Here is a 19,450-nt window from a genome sequence, read left to right on the forward strand (position 1 = left end):
AATTGCATGAGGGTCCCTGTAAATGTAAACACTTTTTACTCTGTTATGTTTGAGTGGCATTTATGTAATGTGTTCTTTTTATTAGAATTTATTGGTGTTCAGCATTAGCATTTATAAAAGCTCTGTGACTGACAAATACCTGCAACTTCTTTACATTTTTAAAGTTTGACTTTTTAAGAACCTATTTTCTAGTCAGAATGCTTTTTGGTAAATTAACAAAAAATTTTGACTGGAGAAAGCAGATATCAGCATTTGAAGTTGTGTTTAAAAATTCAAAGATATTGTGCATGAAAGAGATGAAGGGACATGGGTTAGATTTTAAAACGCTTTTCTTTATGCTGCTTTTATTTCTCTTTTTCTCCTAATTTGGACTGCCCAGTTATATATATATATATATATATATATCAGTGCTGCATTACGTTCAAAAAACTCAACAGCTGTGTCTCTTTCCATATATAATATAACTGCAAATATAGTCTCCGCTGTGGATTCAGGAGATTTCTGACAAGCGTGTGATCTCCTCCCAGGGACGTGATGTCCGCAATTCACAGGTGGGGATTGCACAGGTATGAGTCTGGAGGGGATATGCAGCTCGACAGGTGGAAGTTCAGGTGCCTGACCAACCAGCAGGGGGCGCTATCATGGTATCACCCGAGCCCAATGAAACCCCCCCCTCCTTCCCTGGGCAACCTCAGCGCCAACCGTGTGTCGCCCGGACGGGGCTGCCTGTGTCAGTCGGCACTGGCACGGTCCGTATTCAACACCAGACCGCCAGGCCCGTGCATGCGCTGGATCAGTGCCTTAACAGGATGCGTCACCCAGCAGTCCCCTCCATTTCAGTTCTTTGAGCTGCTAGCCTGCGGTTAGCGATTTCAGCTGTGTTTTAGGTTCTTTGTAGCTGCTCGTGTACAGCTGTGTACAGATGCTGCCTCTGCACACTCTTTGCTGCTTATAGACTGGGTTGGGTATTTGAGACAAAGACTTTTTGGGGAAATTGATTTTGTCTGGCTTTGCGAATTTCACAACATGTTCCGCCATTTTAACGTGTAGGAGATGTAAAACAGGGCACACTTCCAAGAAAAAAGGACTCCTGCACCCCCATGTTTTTTTTCAATCATACATTTATTGGAAGGAGAGGAGACAGTCTGCCCTACTCGTATTCTTTTCACTTACAGATGGGGAAAACAGAGAGGGTTACTGATAGAGATGGGATCACAGTACAGAGAGGGTTACTGATAGAGATGGGATCACAGTACAGAGAGGGTTACAGATAGAGATGGGTTCACAGTACAGAGAGGGTTACTGATAGAGATGGGATCACAGTACAAAGAGGGTCACAGATAGAGATGGGATCACAGTACAGAGAGGGTTACAGATAGAGATGGGCTCACAGTGCAGATAGGGTTACAGAGAGAGATGGGATCGCAGTACAGAGAGGGTAACAGATAGAGATGGGATCACAGTACAGAGAGGGTTACAGATAGAGATGGGCTCACAGTGCAGATAGGGTTACAGATAGAGATGGGCTCACAGTACAGAGAGGGTTACAGATAGAGATGGGATCACAGTACAGAGAGGGTTACAGATAGAGATGGGATCACAGTACAGAGAGGGTTACAGATAGAGATGGCATCACAGTACAGAGAGGGTAACAGATAGAGATGGGATCACAGTACAGAGAAGGTTACAGATAGAGATGGGATCACAGTACAGAGAGGGTTACAGATAGAGATGGGATCACAGTACAGAGAGGGTTACAGATGGAGATGGGATCACAGTACAGAGAGGGTTACAGATAGAGATAGGATCACAGTGCAGAGAGGGTTACAGATAGAGATGGGATCACAGTACAGAGAGGGTAACAGATAGAGATGGGATCACAGTACAGAGAGGGTAACAGATGGAGATGGGTTCACAGTACAGAGAGGGTTACAGATAGAGATGGGATCACAGTACAGAGAGGGTTACAGATAGAGATGGGATCACAGTACAGAGAGGGTAACAGATGGAGATGGGATCACAGTACAGAGAGGGCTACAGATAGAGATGGGATCACAGTACAGAGAGGATAACAGATGGAGATGGGATCACAGTACAGAGAGGGTTACAGATAGAGATGGGATCACAGTACAGAGAGGGTTACAGATAGAGATAGGATCACAGTACAGAGTGGGTTACAGATAGAGATGGGATCACAGTACAGAGAGGGTTACAGATAGAGATGGGATCACAGTACAGAGAGGGTTACAGATAGAGATGGGATCACAGTACAGAGAGGGTCACAGATAGAGATGGGATCACAGTACAGAGAGGGTTACATATATGGGTTGTGGGTCAGTCGCCTTAGACCTCCCTCCTATCAGGAAGCATTTGGTGTGGATTTTGATTTAGCTTCACTGAACGGATCGCATAAGCCTCTGGGCTTGGAGGTTTTTGCAGTGAGAGCAAGCAAGCATCCTGGATGAATTTGAAGACTGCAGTCTGGCTTTCCTTAAACTTGTGTTCTGTGCCAGGGGTTTCCAATTGTTCTGACCTACTTAAAGAGGGAGTAAATGTCTTCAAACCTGCCCCTTATTAAAACGTACGTTAGCCTGGAAAACAGAACATAGCCATTCGGGCATAGAATTGAAATGTTTAACATATTTAAACACAAGCGCATGAACACTGTAACTAGTAAAGGGGATGTAAAGGTTATAAGGTTTGTGTTTTGTCAGGTTTTTGGTGCATGTGGTGGTTCAAAAAGAACATTTTTGAGACACATAATACATGCAGAAAACAAAATAACATTATTTCACCCATCAGCTACAACAGGTCATAAGAAATGTCTGGAACATACTGCTTGTGTTGAGGCAACAGGCTGTGATTGAGCGGCACTAATTAAAGTAACTGAATAACTACTTGGTTCTGTACGACTTGAATACAAATATGGATCTGTATGGATATGGATCTGTCTTTGATGGCCAGGATACTTTGCAGCCACTTTCACTGAGTCATCCATATTTCAGAGTTCATTTTTCAAAGAGTTATGCTGTGGAGCTGTATACGTACACACACACACACACATACACACACTTGTGCGTACATGTACACACACACATACACATACACGCACTCGTGCTCACACACACACACACACACACACATCCTCTGCGTGATTCCCTGCTGACACATGGGTGGGTGGAGTCACAAACCCCCACCCCCTCCCCCTGCTCATTAACCAGCAGTCTGAGGATCAGTACCACCTCACTGACCCCTCCCCCCCACCCCCTCCCCACTCCATCTGCTGCCTGTGACCCACGCCGTCAGCCCTCTGCTTCCTCTCCAGCGGGACATGGGCTCGGAGCCCCGAAGTGATTCACACCTGGGAACGGGACACCTGAGAGATCCCACACTGTACGAGTGTGCAGCTCCAGCTCTGAGCTGAAGCTCAGATCTCACACAGGTGTGTGGCTCTGAGCTGAAGCTGAGATCTCACACAGGTGTGTGGCTCTGAGCTGAAGCTCAGATCTCACACAGGTGTGTGGCTCTGAGCTGAAGCTGAGATCTCACACAGGTGTGTGGCTCTGAGCTGAAGCTGAGGTATCTTACACAGGTGTGCAGCTCTGAGCTGAAGCTCAGATTTCTCACACAGGTGTACAACTGTCTGGTCTGCAGATTTTTAAGAGATTTGTTTGGGGGTTTTTTTGTGTAGTTTTTTAATTGTATATGAAGTAGGTTAAAAATAAGACATTAACAAAGTCACTCAGTGTGCAGGGATATCCTTAAAAATTCACTAGGGGCTGGTGGCAGGATTATCCTTTTGTAATTATCACTGTTTTAAAATATTCTGGCATATATGGGACATTCTCTTATTTGTGTATTAGAGAAGAAACTAAAAAAAAACTTTTAAAAAACAAAACAGCAGTGAAAGTGATACCACAAATCCAAAATAGTATATAAATAGTATAAACACTGTAAAGTTGCGTTCCCAATAAAAACAGTAAATGGTAAACTGATGGTAAGTTTTCCTGCTTTCAGTCTGAGCCTTCTGGCTGAATGCTTTAACGGGGTGTTTGCGGTTGTGCTGATGCCAGGCATTTCTAACGCATGTTTCGGTGTGTGCTGTTCGCAGGTCTGGAAGACCTGTTCTAGACTTCCATAGAACTGACAGGTAGGCAGCGGTGGCTGCTCAGCTGACCCCTGTTTGGAGCTCATCTCTCTGGGAGTGTGCAAGGGGTGTGCGAATAGTGTATGAGGCAAGTGTGAAGAGTGTGAACTGGGCTGCCAACCTCGCCTGAATCTGAGAAAAAAAAGTTAATTCTATATATACATATATAAATATATATATATATACACACACAAAATTGTTGCTGTCATTAATTTTACATTCATTTTGGTAAAATATATTTTGTACAGTAATCGGGGTGGCGTATAGCAGTTTCTCTAGGTTGGCGTGCCCTTTTCTCACTTTGAGCACCCGCCCCTCAGAAGCTCTCTGCGCAGGTCTGATAAACACTCCGCTATTCTGCTGTAATCTAACATACGGTGATTCGCTACACTAATCCGAGGCTGGGCCTGCTGTCAGACACCTGCATTTTAGAAATGCAAGTCATGAAAATGTCTGTTTTGACCAATTTCACCTGTGTGTTATAAGAGTTTAACAAGTATTTGAGCAGTGGGTAGCACTGTCGCCTCACAGCAAGTAGGTCCTGTGCCTGGGCCTTTCTGTGTGGAGTTTGCATGTTCTCCCCCTGTCAGTATGAGTTTCCTCCAGCTGCTCCAGTTTCCTCCCACAGTCCAAAGACATACAGGTAGGTTCATTGGAGACTCTAAATTGCCCATAGGTATGAGTGTGTGTGTGAATGGAGTTTGTGCCCTGCGATAGATTGGCGGCCTGTCCAGGGTTTGTTCCTGCCTCTTGCCCAATACACGCTGGGATAGGTTCCACCCCCACCCCCCCCCCCCCCCCCACCCCCCCCGACCCTGCCCAGGTTAAGTATAAATAATGGATGGATGGATGACAGGTTTGCTCAGTGCATTGTGGGTACTGATCTATGAGGTATGTGCGTGGTTTATTGTGGGTACTGATCAATGAGGGGTGTGTGCAGGGAATTGTGGGTACTGATCAATGAGTGGTGTGTGCAGTGGATTGTGGGCACTGATCAATGAGTGGTGTGTGCAGTGCATTGTGGGTACTGATCAATGAGTGGTGTGTGCAGTGCATTGTGGGTACTGATCAATGAGCGGTGTGTGCAGTGCATTGTGGGGACTGATGAATGCATTGTGGGGAAGGCAGTGAATCGTCACGCTGCTAGGGCAACGTGCACTTAACTAACCACACAGGTATTCAGGTGAAGCAGAAACCACGTTCATGCCGTTCTTGTTGCCGTGGCTGCGAGGCGTTATCTTGCCGGCTGGCAGACATTTCACCGCGTCCTTCTGAGGAGAGGTGCGGCTAGCGCCGAGCGAGAGCGCTGCCCTTCGGAGCGCAAGTGGTTGTTTTTGTTGACATGGCAACTGCAACGGAGTTTAACGATAAACAGGATGGCCTTTAGTGAGGGCCTGTACATACTGTACGTGCCACTGCTCTGTTCAAGCATTTTTTTCTGTTATAAATGAAAACTGTCTAAAATCTGTCCTTCACACAAAAAAAATGTTACAATTTTATTACTGGCAGAGTGGAAAAATAGCAACTGTTTTCCAAAGCAGCCTTCGTATGAATGAATTTGACTTTGTTGTGATATTTAAAGAGCAGTAGATACACATAGATCAGTGTGTTTAGAGTAGCCATAGAAAACCCTGTACTGTCAGGGAGATAGCCACAGAATTGTGAATCAGTGGGCCAGGCGTCCTTGGTTTACCACTTCATTATCATGTTATAGTTACCGGGCGGATACTCACAGGTAACAGCTGTCACCTCTACGCTCGTCTTAGCCGCAGGGCTGTGTGTGACTCTCCTGTAGTACTGTGTGGACTGCTGGGTGTGAAATTGTCACTGGCTCTCCTGTACGACTGCATACCTGCAGTGTGTGGAACAGCCACTGGCTCTGTGGGAAGCGCTTAGTGTGAAGCTGAATAGTGTGCTCACTTCAGCATGGTGTTGATGGAAAAGAAGTTGTTAAAAAATAATAATGCATTTTTAAAAGTATTGAACAGGGTGTGCCTGTTATTGCAGGTCCCTGGTGGCTAACCTGGCCGCAGCCAACTGCTACAAGAAGGACAAGCACCTGGACCTGGAAGGGAACTGGAAGCTGGTGGAAAAAGCCAAAGTCTATTACATTGCAGTAAGTAGCTCGCCCGTCATTGGCCTGTCTGTCATTGGCCCTCTGTCATTGGCTCTTCTGCCACTGGCCCATCTGCCATTGGCCCATCTGCTTTTAGCCCATCTGTCATTGGCTGGTCTGTCTTTGGGCCCGTCAGTCATTGGTCCGTCTGTCACTGACCTGTCTGTCATTGGCCTGTTTCAGATGCAACTGCACGCAGCAGAAACAATTGGTATGAAATAACAACTTGATTTTGAAATGTTCAAATTTTTAAACCATCCTTAGATTTTTTTGTTTCTGTGTAAATTCAGTTCAGTATATTAAAAGTTAAATCGGACACTCCGAGCACACAGTAGATAAACAGGCCTTCTGAAACCAAACGGCGTTTCAGAGAGCCCCAGGTGGGCTCTTGATAATGGCCTGGATGAAGGAGAGCCGAGGGAGAGGAGGAGTGAGCGTTTGAGCAGCCTGGCCCTCGCCGAATCGCCCCAGACTGTGAAACGATATCGCCATGGCGTTTCGGTGTGAGGTAGGGGACAGTTGGCTCCCGGCTGGGCGAGCTTGTTTTTTTAAAATTTATTTTGGGCCCGAGAAGCTCGGGGAAAAAAACACCGCCTCTCGGCACAGGCGGGAGGCGTCCGGCACGACAAACACGTGTAATGGGCTCAGCCTCCGTCCCTCCTACCTGCAGCGGAAGCTTCCGGCTCTCGAGACACACGTCGGCAGCTGGGTGCGTGGAAATCGATTACCCAGCCGGCCGGGTTCATTGAAAATGCGGTTATCATCTCAGCTGTTAGGCCGCGGCTCCAATGTGTTCTGCGCCGGCCTCCAGCTTGCTCTTCAAGGGTTTCACATGTTCCCCCCCACCGCAACAACCCCCCCCCCCCCCAAATCCCCCACCCCACGTGCCTAACACAAACCCCCCCACCCCCCGCTCCCACCACCAACCTCCCTCGAGTCCACAAATACACCGGCGTCCAGCAGAGAGCATCCGTTTCCTCTCCTGGAGATCGGGCGCGCGTCCCTGGTTCGATCTGTACGAGCGTAACGTGTTCAGCGTTTTCTTTCGAGCGTGTGTTCGAAGCGTTGTGTCCACGACTCGTTCATCGAGCCCGCGAAGTCTGCGTTGTGGATCTGACAGTGAGACACGGCCGTGTGCTGGCACGTAAACGTTGCGTTTTTTTTCCTCATCGGTCTGTAAATTGGGTCCAGATTTTAATCTGGCGGTCGGAGAGCTTGTGTTTGGCTATTAAGGCTCATCGAAAGCAAAACGACCAATCCGTCCCCAGGAAGAGGCCCGGTGCGAATAAATAAGTGAATAAAAAATGAGATGTGATGTGAGTTTGAGCAGCGTTTCCTGGCCTGGACGAGGCTTGTTCTGGGCAGTCTGGCTGCTCTCTGTGCTCCAGCTCTGCTTCCTGTGTCCAGCAGCGAGTCCTGTCTGTAGTCCTGGATGTGTTCCGGTTTGTAGGAATCAATGATGAGTATTTTGCCGGTCCCAGTATTTTTCACCGGACCATTCCGGCGCCAGCCCGGCTCTCGTCTGACCGGACGTTCGGAATGCAGCCGCCGCTGTGCCTAGAGACGCGCCGCTCATCTTCGCGCATTTATTTATTTATTTATTTATTTATTCGTTTATTTATTCGTTTACTAATTTAAAGCGTTACATTAGTGCGCTAACCTGGCCTGAGGTGGCAGCTGCTGAGCGCTGTGATTGGCTGAAAGAGCGGCTCATTAGAGCCCGCTGTGAGGCCATGCAGCTCGCCCTGGAACCTGCGGTGGTGGCGGTTACGGTTACGGTGGCGGTTGTGGTAGTGGTTGCGGTTGTGGTTGTCGCGGCGGTGGTGGTGGTGGCGGTTGTGTCGTTGGTGATGGTTGTGGCAGCGGTTGTGGTGGTGGTGATGGTTGTGGTGGTGGTGGTGGTGGCGGTGGTGGTGGTGGCGGTTGTGTCGTTGGTGATGGTTGTGGCAGCGGTTGTGGTGGTGGCGGTTGTGTCGTTGGCGACGGTTGTGGCGTTTGCGGTTGTGGTTGTGGTGTCAGTGGCGGCGGTGGAGGAACAGGCAGACGGCGGCGCCGTTTCTCACAAAGAGAACTGCTGAACTTCTGCCAAATGTGCGGCGGCAGTCTGTTGCTAGGGAATGGGGGTCCTGAGGCAAATGATCACACATTGAGCAGTAACAAGAGGAGCGGAGAGAAAAAAAATGACAAAAGAGGGAGGGAAAAAAAGAGAAGAGGATGCATAAAAAATGACATAAAACACAGATGCAGCGCAGCCATTTAAAATAGCCTCGGCTCGTCTCAAAATGGGTTTTATGGGGAAGGATACGGGTTTAAAAATGTAGCAAAGATGACTGACTCTAATTGTAAGGGGTGCGTTTTTGTGTGTGTACGTGTGTGTATGTGTGTATACGTGTGTGTGCTTGTGCGTGCTGGCCCAGTTAACCCACCCAACCTTCCTCGGAGATGGAGAGAGCGAATCGTGCTGGACGCACGCACGCACGCACGCACGCACGCACGCTCGCATGCGCTCTGCAGCATCGAGCCGCCCTGTTTTTCCGGTCCGCAGCGCTGGAGTTCGGCCCTGTAATCTGATCCCCCCCTGGCAGACGCTTCCTCCATTATGCCACTTTAAATTAGCCGATTGTGCCACAGTCTTTCTGGGCTCTGGCAACCACAGGGTCTCTGACTCAACCCAAAACAGATCTGATACCGGAGAGAAGATGTCCTTACATGGGAATGTGTGAGATGAGTCACACTGAGGGAGGGGGGGGGGTGGGGGGAGAGACGGAGAGAAACGGAAAAGGGAGAGGGGGGGAGGGAGAGGGGGAGAGAATCAGAGGAGCGGGAGGATGAGGGGGTGAGGGAGAGGGGGAGAGAGAATCAGTGAAGGAGAGGGAGAGAGGGAGAGAGAAAAAATCTGTAAACAGTCAGTAGAGAGAGAAGATGGAGAATGTCAAAGATTTATTAACGTTTCATTAATAATACAGCAATGCTAATTATAATAACAGTAAAAACCGCTCAAATTAATAACGTTAAAGATATTCCAGCCTTTTCCTTGCCTTTGGCGTGTTTGCACTTGTTCCACATGGCTGATCAGGACCAAGCTTTGCTCCCTGGCATCTGTGCTCTGCTCAGCCTGTTAAGCCCCGCCCACAGTCATGCTACCATCGCAAGCTACTGACCATGCCCACATTAACGCTAATTTTGGGGTCTACTGACCCTGCCAACATTCATGCTAATGTTGGGGGCTACTGACCCCACCCACATTTACCCTAATTTTGGGGGGTACTGACCCTGCCCAAATTCATGGTAATGTTGGGAGCTACTGCCATAACACATGCATGCCACAAATCTCCCATTGCAGAACTAGAATGAGGGCCAAATGTCACATAAATATGTAAATATTTAAAGAAATCAGGTTGATTATATGGTGTTCACACATTTCATTTCCAGCTTGTATTATTTATAATCTGCATGAGAGCTTTTCTGGAATAGATGATGTGACTAAGCCGCAGAGAGACAGCTAGAGGGAAAAAAAAATCAAGGGAGCAGGGGAGAGACCGAAGGAGTGTAAGTGACAAAGGAAGAAAGGAGGAACGAGGGGGAGAAGAGAGTAGAAGAGCGAAGGAAAGCGAGGGGGACGTGGAGCAAGTGAGAGATGTAGTGAGATGTAAGCCCCGCCCACATTCACGCTAACGTTGGGCGAGCAGGCTTGCTGTAAGCCCCACCCACATTCACGGTAATGTTGGGCTAGTGCGCCAAATTGCCATATATCCTGGCAACAGCGGCAGAAGACTGCACCCGTGAGCACCCCCCCCCCCTCCCCCCCCCAGGGCCTCCTGCCTGGACTCGTGCTGACCTTGAAGTGCCGTATCCGGGCGTGGCATCATGTTGCCACCCACGTTGTGTCACGTCATGCAGTGCATGTGCACATAGCGGGCCAATGAGGCTCTGTCTGAGACCGTCGGCTGGTTACGGTTAAATTGAACCCTTCCCTGTTCACCTGACAAACTTCATTCTTGGGAACACTTACAAATAGGACATTTGGAAATGCATTGCATTTTATTTAGAATTTCTGCGTAACTGATTTGGTTTGGCTTTCTCATATTGGTCAAAGCAGTTGTCCTTAAAATAGGTTTGAGCAATCCCTACCAGCATCTTAAATAACAGCTTCTCTGTTCTCTGACCTGCCAGCCTACCTGCTTTCTGAAGTTATACGTTCATTTTCTCTGAGGCTGTTTGAAGAAACTGCCATCTTTTTCACCCACATTCAGCTTTCATGTTAAAAAAAAAATAAAGAATCTGTTGGCTGAAAATACTTGTTTAAACCCTGTTTCAATGCGATAACCTGAAATTTCCTGCTACCATTTAGTAATTTCATAATTGGAGGCATAATGTTTCATGGTGTAGCAGGTGATTTATTTGGCACTTTCTGTTCCTAGTTTCATACTTGGGCTATGTGGAGGTAGGCGGCGGTTTGCTAAGCCCGAGGTGTTTATGGGTCTCATCGAGCCGTTAGCTGGCGGGAGCGACACGTGTGACGTGTCTTAATGGGATGCCATAGAGCATTCCCTCGACACGTGTGCACACGCAAGCCTCCCCACGCGTGCACGAACACGCCACACATGGCCATCCATGCGTGCGCGCAGAGACACACGCCACGCGTCTCCCTCCCTGCGTGTCTGAAAACACGGCATGCGCTCTCTCTGCGTGTCTAAAAAACATGCCGCGCTTCCTCTCCGTGTGTCTAAAAACACGGCATGTGCTCTCTCTGCGTGTCTAAAAAACACGCCGCGCGTCCTCTCCGCGTGTCTAAAAACACGCCGCGCGTCCTCCCCGCGTGTCTGAACGCGCGCCGCCGCGACGCGCTTCCCGCGGCGCGTGCGAGGCTCACGCGGGAGCTCGCCCTCCTCTCGCCAGCCTTCCGCGGAGTCTTCTGCGCGCCGCGCGGGGCGGCTCGTAAACAAATTAAAATTCCGCGCTGGTCGTCCGCGGAGCCCTGCGTGTCGCGGCGGCTGCTAGCGTGCTTGCTCACGAGTCCCGTCTGGCTCCGCGAGTTTTGCGGCTTGTTTGTTTTTTTTTTTGTTTTTTTTTTTTACCTCGCCGTCGAACGGACGTAAACCTGCCGCGTTGTTCTGAAATATGAGGACGGCGTTCTCCTTTTATTAAGACGACGTCGCCCGGGACGATCGCTCCAGCGACGTCGCGTCTGAGTCATTCGCTCCGAGTGAGGTGAGACGTTTGCAGATCCCCCCGGTCCCCGGCGTTCCGTGACTCAGACGGAAAGGAGCTGCACCCCCGGCTGCCCGGTGCTCCTACAGGGGCGGGAACGCTGGAGGACCCTGTGCTAGACGGGCCGCGTAGTCGTGGAGCGTTATCGATTTTTAAAAACTCCCTGGTGTTGCCGTTTCGTTTGCGCGCCCTGGGTTCGTTAGATCCCTGGCGAGTATATTACATATTACATTACATTACAGGCATTTAGCAGACGCTCTTTTCCAGAGCGACTTACACAACCTTTACACAGCATTTTACATTGTATCCATTTATACAGCTGGATATATACTGAAACAATGCAGGTTAAGTACCTTGCTCAAGGGTACAACGGCAGTGTCCTACCCGGGAATCGAACCTGCGACCTTTCGGTTACAAGCCCAGTTCCTTACCCACTGTGCTACACTCCGTCCGAGTTCAAATGTTACTGGACTCTGGGTCTGATTTACTCAGACCTTTTAGCGTGTCTTACACCTGTTAGCGCGTGCAGAACCAATAACGCGACCGGTGATTGGTCCTGGTATTTGTTTTTGCACCCGCCATTGGCTGCGTTATTAAATCAGACCCCTTCCGTGCTCATTCACAAGGTGCCACCCGGGACTCCCCTGTGCGCTTTACTCACTGAGCGTGTGCCGTGCCATACTTAAAGGCCGTCCACTGCTCACGCTGGTTTTATGTCTCCCTGAAAATACGTTCCCTTGGTTTCAGGCTCAGTTATTTATCTGAGATTCCATAGGGCTTACTTCAGTCCCGTCCATGCATACATATGGATTTGCTTTACGGTCTGTTTATTACACCGTCGGTCAACTCGCCTGACCCAGTTCTTGGGTCTGAACTGGCTGCTGATTTTAAGGTGAAAGCAAAAGACAAGCAGAACCCTGTGGTACTACTGTACTGTGTGTACCGTGGTTCTTGGCCATGATATTTCTTGGATGAGGAGCCGCTTGGATTAATTGCTGGCTACTGTAATTAAAATGGAGTGTTGTGTTTTGATTGGCATTTTGGAATTTCTGGCATTCTGTCACATTCAGCTCAATCATTGGCTGTGCTGGACAAACAAATATCTGTTAGAAGGTTTAACATTTGAATGGTGAAACCCCACCAAATGAACCAATAGGAAAACACTGCTGATCCTGGGACTATGGTCAATGATGCTTACTGTATATCTTGATGGTCAGTGAGCGAGGTACAGGTATATGTGCAGGTACTGGTACTGGTCCACACAAGTTACAGGTCTTGTACTCATAGGCTGAGGGCAAGGGGGCGCAGCGGGACGAATAGTGTCCAAATCACGGGTTGCGTGCGCACGTGAGCGTACCTGCGGACCAGCTGCTGCTGTAGAACCCAGAGCGGATTCGCCCGTCTCTCTCTCTCTCTCTCGGAGAAAAACGGACTGCTCGTTTTTCGAGCGGCTCGCGTTCCTCCGACGGGCGACGATTTGCACATTTCTGCATTTTTTTTTTTTTCTCTCCCTCCCTCCCTCCCTCCCTCCCACGTTCTCCTTGGCAGCGATGCTCGGCTCGCCGAACGTGTCAGGCTCAACAGAACGTGCGCTGCTGTTCGGGCTCCGGCGGCGGCGGCCGCCTCCGCGGCGCGCTAGGTGTCGGAGAGGAGGCGCGCGCTGCTCTTTTGGGGTCCCTCGCTGCGCGCTGCGGGCGGCGTTAATGCGCGTGCGACGCTCTCAACCTTTCAATCGCTCGCGTCGCGGGGAACCTCTGTACTCATTCCTCCTCCCGCCCCCCCCCCCCCCCCCCCACCTAATTTTTGCTAATGCTTATGCTGTTCTTTTAGCCTGGGTAAGCATGTACCGTTTCATTTGAAGTGCACATAATTTTTTTTTTTTTCTCCCCCGTTAACCTCATATAAGGAGATATTTGTGGTAATAAAAACTGAATCATTACTGATTTTATGTGCCCTGTTAAGTGCCATACGGGTTGGAGTATGAAATCTTTTATCTCTTCAGCTTATTATTATAGTTTTTTTGCTATTTAGTTCCCCTGGAACTCAGTTCTTGTAGGCACCGGCTGATTTATTTTTCACAAGCGGCATTTTATTCAGGCAGTTTTAGGGGCACCCCTGGAAAGGGTCCTGCTTGCAGAGCTTAGGGCACAGAAAAGCGGGACTGCAGCTGTGCTCCCTCCCCACTCTGTCAGGCTGGGACTGTGATTAACACACCTGCTCCCAGTGCTCCAGCCCTGCTCTAAACCACAGAGGGCTGCTCTCAGTCCAGACTCAGGAAAAGCCCCCAGGTGGATGTCCTGTGTAACTCCTGTCCCGTAGTCAGAGCAGTTAGCCTGGGCTGCGTGTGCTACAAATACTTCAAGATACAATTTGCCTTTCAGTTTATGACCAGTTCCAATTAGATATACCTCTGTCCACTGTAATGTCATTCATTAGCTTGCAAGCTTATTTTTTGTTGTGTGCTCCATTGTGGTAATGGTAACTAGTTAACTTGGCTAACAGTAGTCACATAATTTAGCCAACTAGCTCACTCATGTTAATGTTAATGTTAATGTCAGCTGGGATAGCACTAGCTTACCTGGTTAGCTTTATGCTAGCTAGTGTATCTTAACCTGTTGTCCGCTCGCAAGGTGAATGGATGCTGATTTAAACAGCAAAAATATGAGCTGCAATGCTTGTGCAACCACCGGCCATCTTTTAGGGCACAGCTACAGGTGTACTTTAACATGATAATGGCTGTATGAGGAGGATTATAGTTAACCCGTTCTTCCACACCCCCCTGTGGGACAGGACCATACCCTGAGTAGGTTAGAGTTGGGTGCGTCAATCTTCGTTGTGCCAATAGGCAGTTTGCTTTTCAGTGTCTTGTAAAATTAGACATGGACATTACCTCATAGTAAATAATAAATTAATATTCAAATTAAAATTTCATACTCACACAGTAGCCGTCACCCACCGACCACATTCCACCGAGAGTGGCGGTTATGTTTAAAATTTCACCGTCAGTGTGAAAGAGTCAGTGATCTGTTAGATAAGCAAGTGCGAGGCCGTTCACCACGGAGTGCAGATCAGAGCAGAGTTCTGACATAATGCGCATAAATCTAGTTTAGCCGCCGCGCGTTTGTAGCATTTTTAGCGGCGGCGTAACATCGGAGGCCAATCAGAACAATGACTACAGCTCCATGTGACAGCGCCCTCAGCTTGCCGCTGTCAGAGAATGTTAACCAACCCATCCGTGCGAGAAGGGCATCCGTTCCCCGTAGCTAAGGGAGAAGAACGTAGGCTGAGGACACACGGACGGTTCTAAAAATGTTCCAGTTTATTGTTCTGCCTTAGAACAGTGTCCTTCTAACGAGCGCCTGATTATGCTAGGTTACACGGGGCACTGGATCTTACGAAGCTGCGGGTAGCTTCATTTCCCTCGCAAATGGTCGATTTTCGATTCTGCTTTTGTGTTTAAATGGTGAAGAATACTTTTTTTCCCCCAATATCAAATGAATGGCATGAAGCTATGCTTCGCTATCAGCCTTTCCCGCGTTTAGCCCATGTTCCTGGCATCCATACAGCCGCTGATTTGTCACATGAATATTCAAGCGCCTTTCCGATGGAGGACATAGCTGGATCGAGGTTGCGGGCATAATTGTACCCCGAATATAACTAAAAATTCTGACAGGAACAGCTATTAGCGACAAAGACATTAGCCTCTCATGCTAGGCATTATCTGATATCATTTTCCTGGAAGGATTTGCAGCAGGATTTTTAAAAATACCTGCTTTAAAATGGGAGTCATTTCAGAGGTGCATGCAGATTTATAGGTGCTGGAAAGAGTCTTACGGAACTAATGGAAGTTTATTCAATTTCTATAACTGGCCATCAGTGCCTACTTTCAGGGTATATGCCTCAATTCAGATGAGGAGTGCGCCCAGTGGTCATTCTGTTCTTCTTTTTAAATTTTCTGGGAAATTATGAAGTCACTGATTTTCTTAGGCTTTGTGGAACTCTTGGGCGAACGTGCCCTCAGAACTTGGTTTTCGGGCTGCTGGGTGGCCCATCCTGCTCTAGCTCTGTTCTAGTGCATGGGTGGGTACCATGGTGTGGTATTGCATCTGGACCGAGCCGGGGCCGACTATGAGGAAAGCATGTGCTTGTCTGCGCTCTCCTCAACTCACAGTGGAGGTAGAGAAAATGTACATTTAAAGGAATTTACATTTAAAGGAATGTAAATGAATGTACCTAATCTTAAATAATCCTAAATGGGAAAATGTCCCAGTGTCAATTTAGATCCCATATCCTGAAAGTGATTTCCCTCCAAAATAGGAAGTGGCGTTTCCGTGGTGTTGATTCCGAAGGCCACTCTGTCACCCAGGGCTTTACTTGGGTGTGTGATAATCACGTTTGGGATGTCCAAACGATCCGAGCTAGCCCACGGTCATTCATTCCGGCTTCCTGACCTTGCAGCGACAAGATACCGGATGACCCCCCCCCTCCGCCCCCCCCCACAACCCCCCCACCCTCGGGAAGCTGTACTTTTTCTCGGGGAAAAAAACGACCGTTTAGCTGTTGTCTTTCTCCACACCCTTTCTTTGCTCTTTCTTATCTGCGGGGCTCAGGAAGTAGTTTGGATTGTTTGCAGTGAAAAGCACCGGGCGAGTTTAGCCCCATAAGCGTTTCCTGTTACGGCATTAATCTCAATCCATGAAACCAGATTTCTCATCTGTGGAGTAGATGGCGTGTCTGCAGAAGCGGAACATTGCCGAGGGTTTTCCTGATTAAGAGGCTTAGTCTTGACACCGCGCGCTTGGGAGCTGCAGAGAGGCCGTCGGGTCTGGCTCAGAAAGCCCTGTAAACGGATTGGTGCGTTGAACACAGTGGGATTTCTCCACCTCCGCGGCGAAAGGCGTGGATTGATGTCACTTAGTGCAGGTATTACACACCTGGGGCACAGGTTAAAGGTGCCGTCTGCCAGCGGTATTGCGAATTACTTGCATCGCAACAGGAAGGTAGCATTATTTATCTTTGTCCAAAAAGTGACCACTTTAGCCCTGGTATACCAGCCCTCAATTTTACAAATCTGCTGGTCATTTTAACACCCTGGGACTAGCAGATTAGGCAGAACTGTAATCCTAACATGAATGGCCCGTTGTTCCTCAGAGCAGGCTAATATCTCACTGCTTACAATTATTGTTGTAACAGTGAGTAGCGACCACACAAAGAAAAGAAGAGAAAACTTTGTTTGACCTGGTGAAGGTCAAGGTCATGAGGTCAAAAGGTCATAAGGGGGCTGCTAAATCTGAGACTTGTTTATCGCCAGCTCAGGCTAAACTCAGCCACGCTATCCGCTTGGTGTCGTGTAGTATTCCGAGCGTCTTCACTGAGGCCAGTTCATCCTCCTTCTGTAAGGAAAGCATTTTTTAATCAGGACCTCCACTCACAAACACACACTACAGAATTAAGCAAGAACAAACCAAAATAAACCTGTGTGTTTTTTCTCGTTGTTCATCTGATGGGACAATTAACACTAGAAGGGCAACATCTTCATTTGGCATTTGGCACTGTGCAGTTTACCATTCATAACTTGTAAAAGCTACCATTGTTAAAAATCTGGTAGAGAAGGATGGGGAAAAATTATATTAAGCCATAATCAATGGCCTGTTAATTACAGAATAATGAGAGATAAAATGCAATCATTCTTTCTGCCGTTCTGTTGCAGGCAGAGTCAGCAATGTTTTTAAGATATCATTTCTTTTCTGTTTTTTTTTAGAGCCCTTTCTTTGGCCTATCCTTTTTAATCAAGGGAAGTCATTTATTTTTCCACAGAGCCATTGACCTTTTTTCCACAGAGAACTACCATGGCGGTGTCCTTCATTCACAAAGGACAATCATCTCTTGTTTAGCTTTGCAGTTCCTGTATAAAAATAAAAAAAAGTCGTTTTCGAATATTGTACCCTCAGGGAAAGCTTTAACATTTCCTGGTTGTACCAAGTGACTCACAAGGTGTAACCAAGACATGTCAATCAAGACCTGTCATTGAGCCAGATGTAGGCAATGAGACATAGCTGCAGGTAACCCACCAAATGTTCCCTATCAGACACTTATGGATGGGTGTCAGGTGGAGCCATGAAGGTTAGTTAGGATATTGGTCTGTGTTTTGGCCAATCAGGGTGTATAATGCAAGTTTGGGCCATGTTCTTTTAAAGCCAGTATACTCTGTCTGGAGTCTACAGCAGCACTGTAGGATAATGTTTAACCCTGACAGGAAATTCTGTGTGTGCCATTAGGACTGCTGTGGAGAAATGTCAGAGTGCCGTGTGCAGATGAGCATGTCTGAGTGCAAGAGCTTGTCCTGTTGGTGCTCTGTCCCTAAGGGGGCGCTGTTTGCCTCTGTCAGCACACCTGAGGTGCACACAAAGGGAGGTGGACAGGATGGAATGCAAGCGTACAGGTGCCAGATATAAACGGCTCCCAAAATACGGTCACTATTGGAGACGGTCGTTTCCGAGCTGTGCAGTGACTGAACCTCGAAGCTGCAAGACAGAGAGTGACCGCAGACCAGTGGGAGAGAGAGCAACCATAGAGCGACCGTGAGGGCAACCATAGAGCAACGGTGAGAGCAACCATAGAGTGACCATTGAGCGACCATAGAGCAACCATAGTGACCGTAGAGCAGTCGTAGAGCAACTGTGAGAGTTACCATAGAGCGACCATGAGAGCGACCATAGAGCGACCCTAGAGCGGCCGTAGAGCAACTGTGAGAGTGATTGCTAGAGTGACCATGTGAGTGACCGTAGAGCTACCATAGAGTGACCGTGCTCAGCACCTTGTCCAACACAGTCCCTCAGGCCTTCAAGCCTCTCTCTCTGAAGACCTGACTCCTGCTCTGCGGTCACGTTTCAGCAGGCCTTCACAATGCAATCTTTCTCCGTTGCTTTATTTTGTTACAATTTTTCCAAAGAATGTTTTTTTGGTTCAGGGTGAATGCGGCCAAATCACTTGGCTTTTTCCTTTCCTTTTTTTTTTTTTGCTGGGGTGGGGGTTTGTCTTTTTTATCCAGACGGTCAAGGCATCGTGCCAAGTCAGTCTAGACTCAGGACGCACCCGAGTGCAGTTTATGAAAAATGTCTACTCTGCATTAGCTGTTTTTATTGCTCACAGTAATCTTTTTTTTCTAATAATGTCACGCAACAGATCTTATCGTGCGCAGAGAATACCGTTGCCATTTGACTTTAGCACAAGCGCACTGATACACGCGCAGAGATAAAAGACACAGGATCTCGATTCAGAGATTCACTTTGTGCATAATTTTGAGGGATTTCACAGCAAGTGTTTTAAGCGTTCCCCTCCCCCCAGTCACACATGTTTTTTTGTAATTTGAACATCTGCCGAAACGCGTGATGTAGGAGAATCCAAAGGAGCCCAGAGTGAAGTACTGAGTTCTTTATGGCTCGATTCAATAGAGGCTCTTTGCAGAAATCAAAGGTAACTGAGTTAAGGACACTGCCTAAAATGCAGTTCGGTTTCCTGCGTTGGCAGCTCAGTCTTTTTTGGGGGGGGGTTTCCTGTGCCTGTGTGTTATTGTTCCTCGACCCAACACTGAACTTGGAAAAATGGCTTTCGGCCACAGTCTGAACAGTCCGCAAAAAAAAACACCTTCAGCTCGGAGCTCCAATCCCGCTGATTCTTAAAGGTGTAATTCACGATAAAGCACATGAAGAATGTTCCAGCTTCTAATCCCTGCTGTTGACTTTCCTGTTTGACCCCTGTGTGTTATTGTCATTCCGACTTGTTGACTTTGCCTGCGTAACCCTGGATTTCCTGTCGGGTCCCGCTTGTAAAAAGAGATTTTCGAACTCAGCGGGGTTTTCCTGGCGAAGTGAAGGAGGAATAAATAAAGTGAGATGAATTGTTTGGCGGGGGGGGGGGGGGGGGGAGAGAGCGTAGCCCGCTGGTCTGCCTGCTCGGCTCTGCCGCTCTCCAGG

The 19,450-nt window shown here is 48.1% G+C and overlaps 1 protein-coding gene across 3 annotated transcripts in view; it reads left to right on the forward strand.

Moving 5' to 3' along the window:
- Nucleotides 1-19,450, forward strand: part of LOC118218076 (adenosine kinase-like) — a 149,680-nt gene that overhangs the window by 64,323 nt on the left and 65,907 nt on the right. For 2 of the 3 annotated variants that reach the window (XM_035400469.1, XM_035400472.1), the window contains exons 6-7: nt 4,112-4,150; nt 6,155-6,263. In XM_035400469.1, coding sequence (XP_035256360.1) covers nt 4,112-4,150; nt 6,155-6,263 — 148 coding nt within the window. The remainder of the gene's footprint in view (nt 1-4,111; nt 4,151-6,154; nt 6,264-19,450) is intronic. The other variant, XM_035400470.1, reaches the window with a different exon arrangement.

Source organism: Anguilla anguilla, chromosome 18, assembly GCF_013347855.1.
Source record: "Anguilla anguilla isolate fAngAng1 chromosome 18, fAngAng1.pri, whole genome shotgun sequence".
Taxonomy (NCBI): Eukaryota; Metazoa; Chordata; class Actinopteri; order Anguilliformes; family Anguillidae; genus Anguilla; species Anguilla anguilla.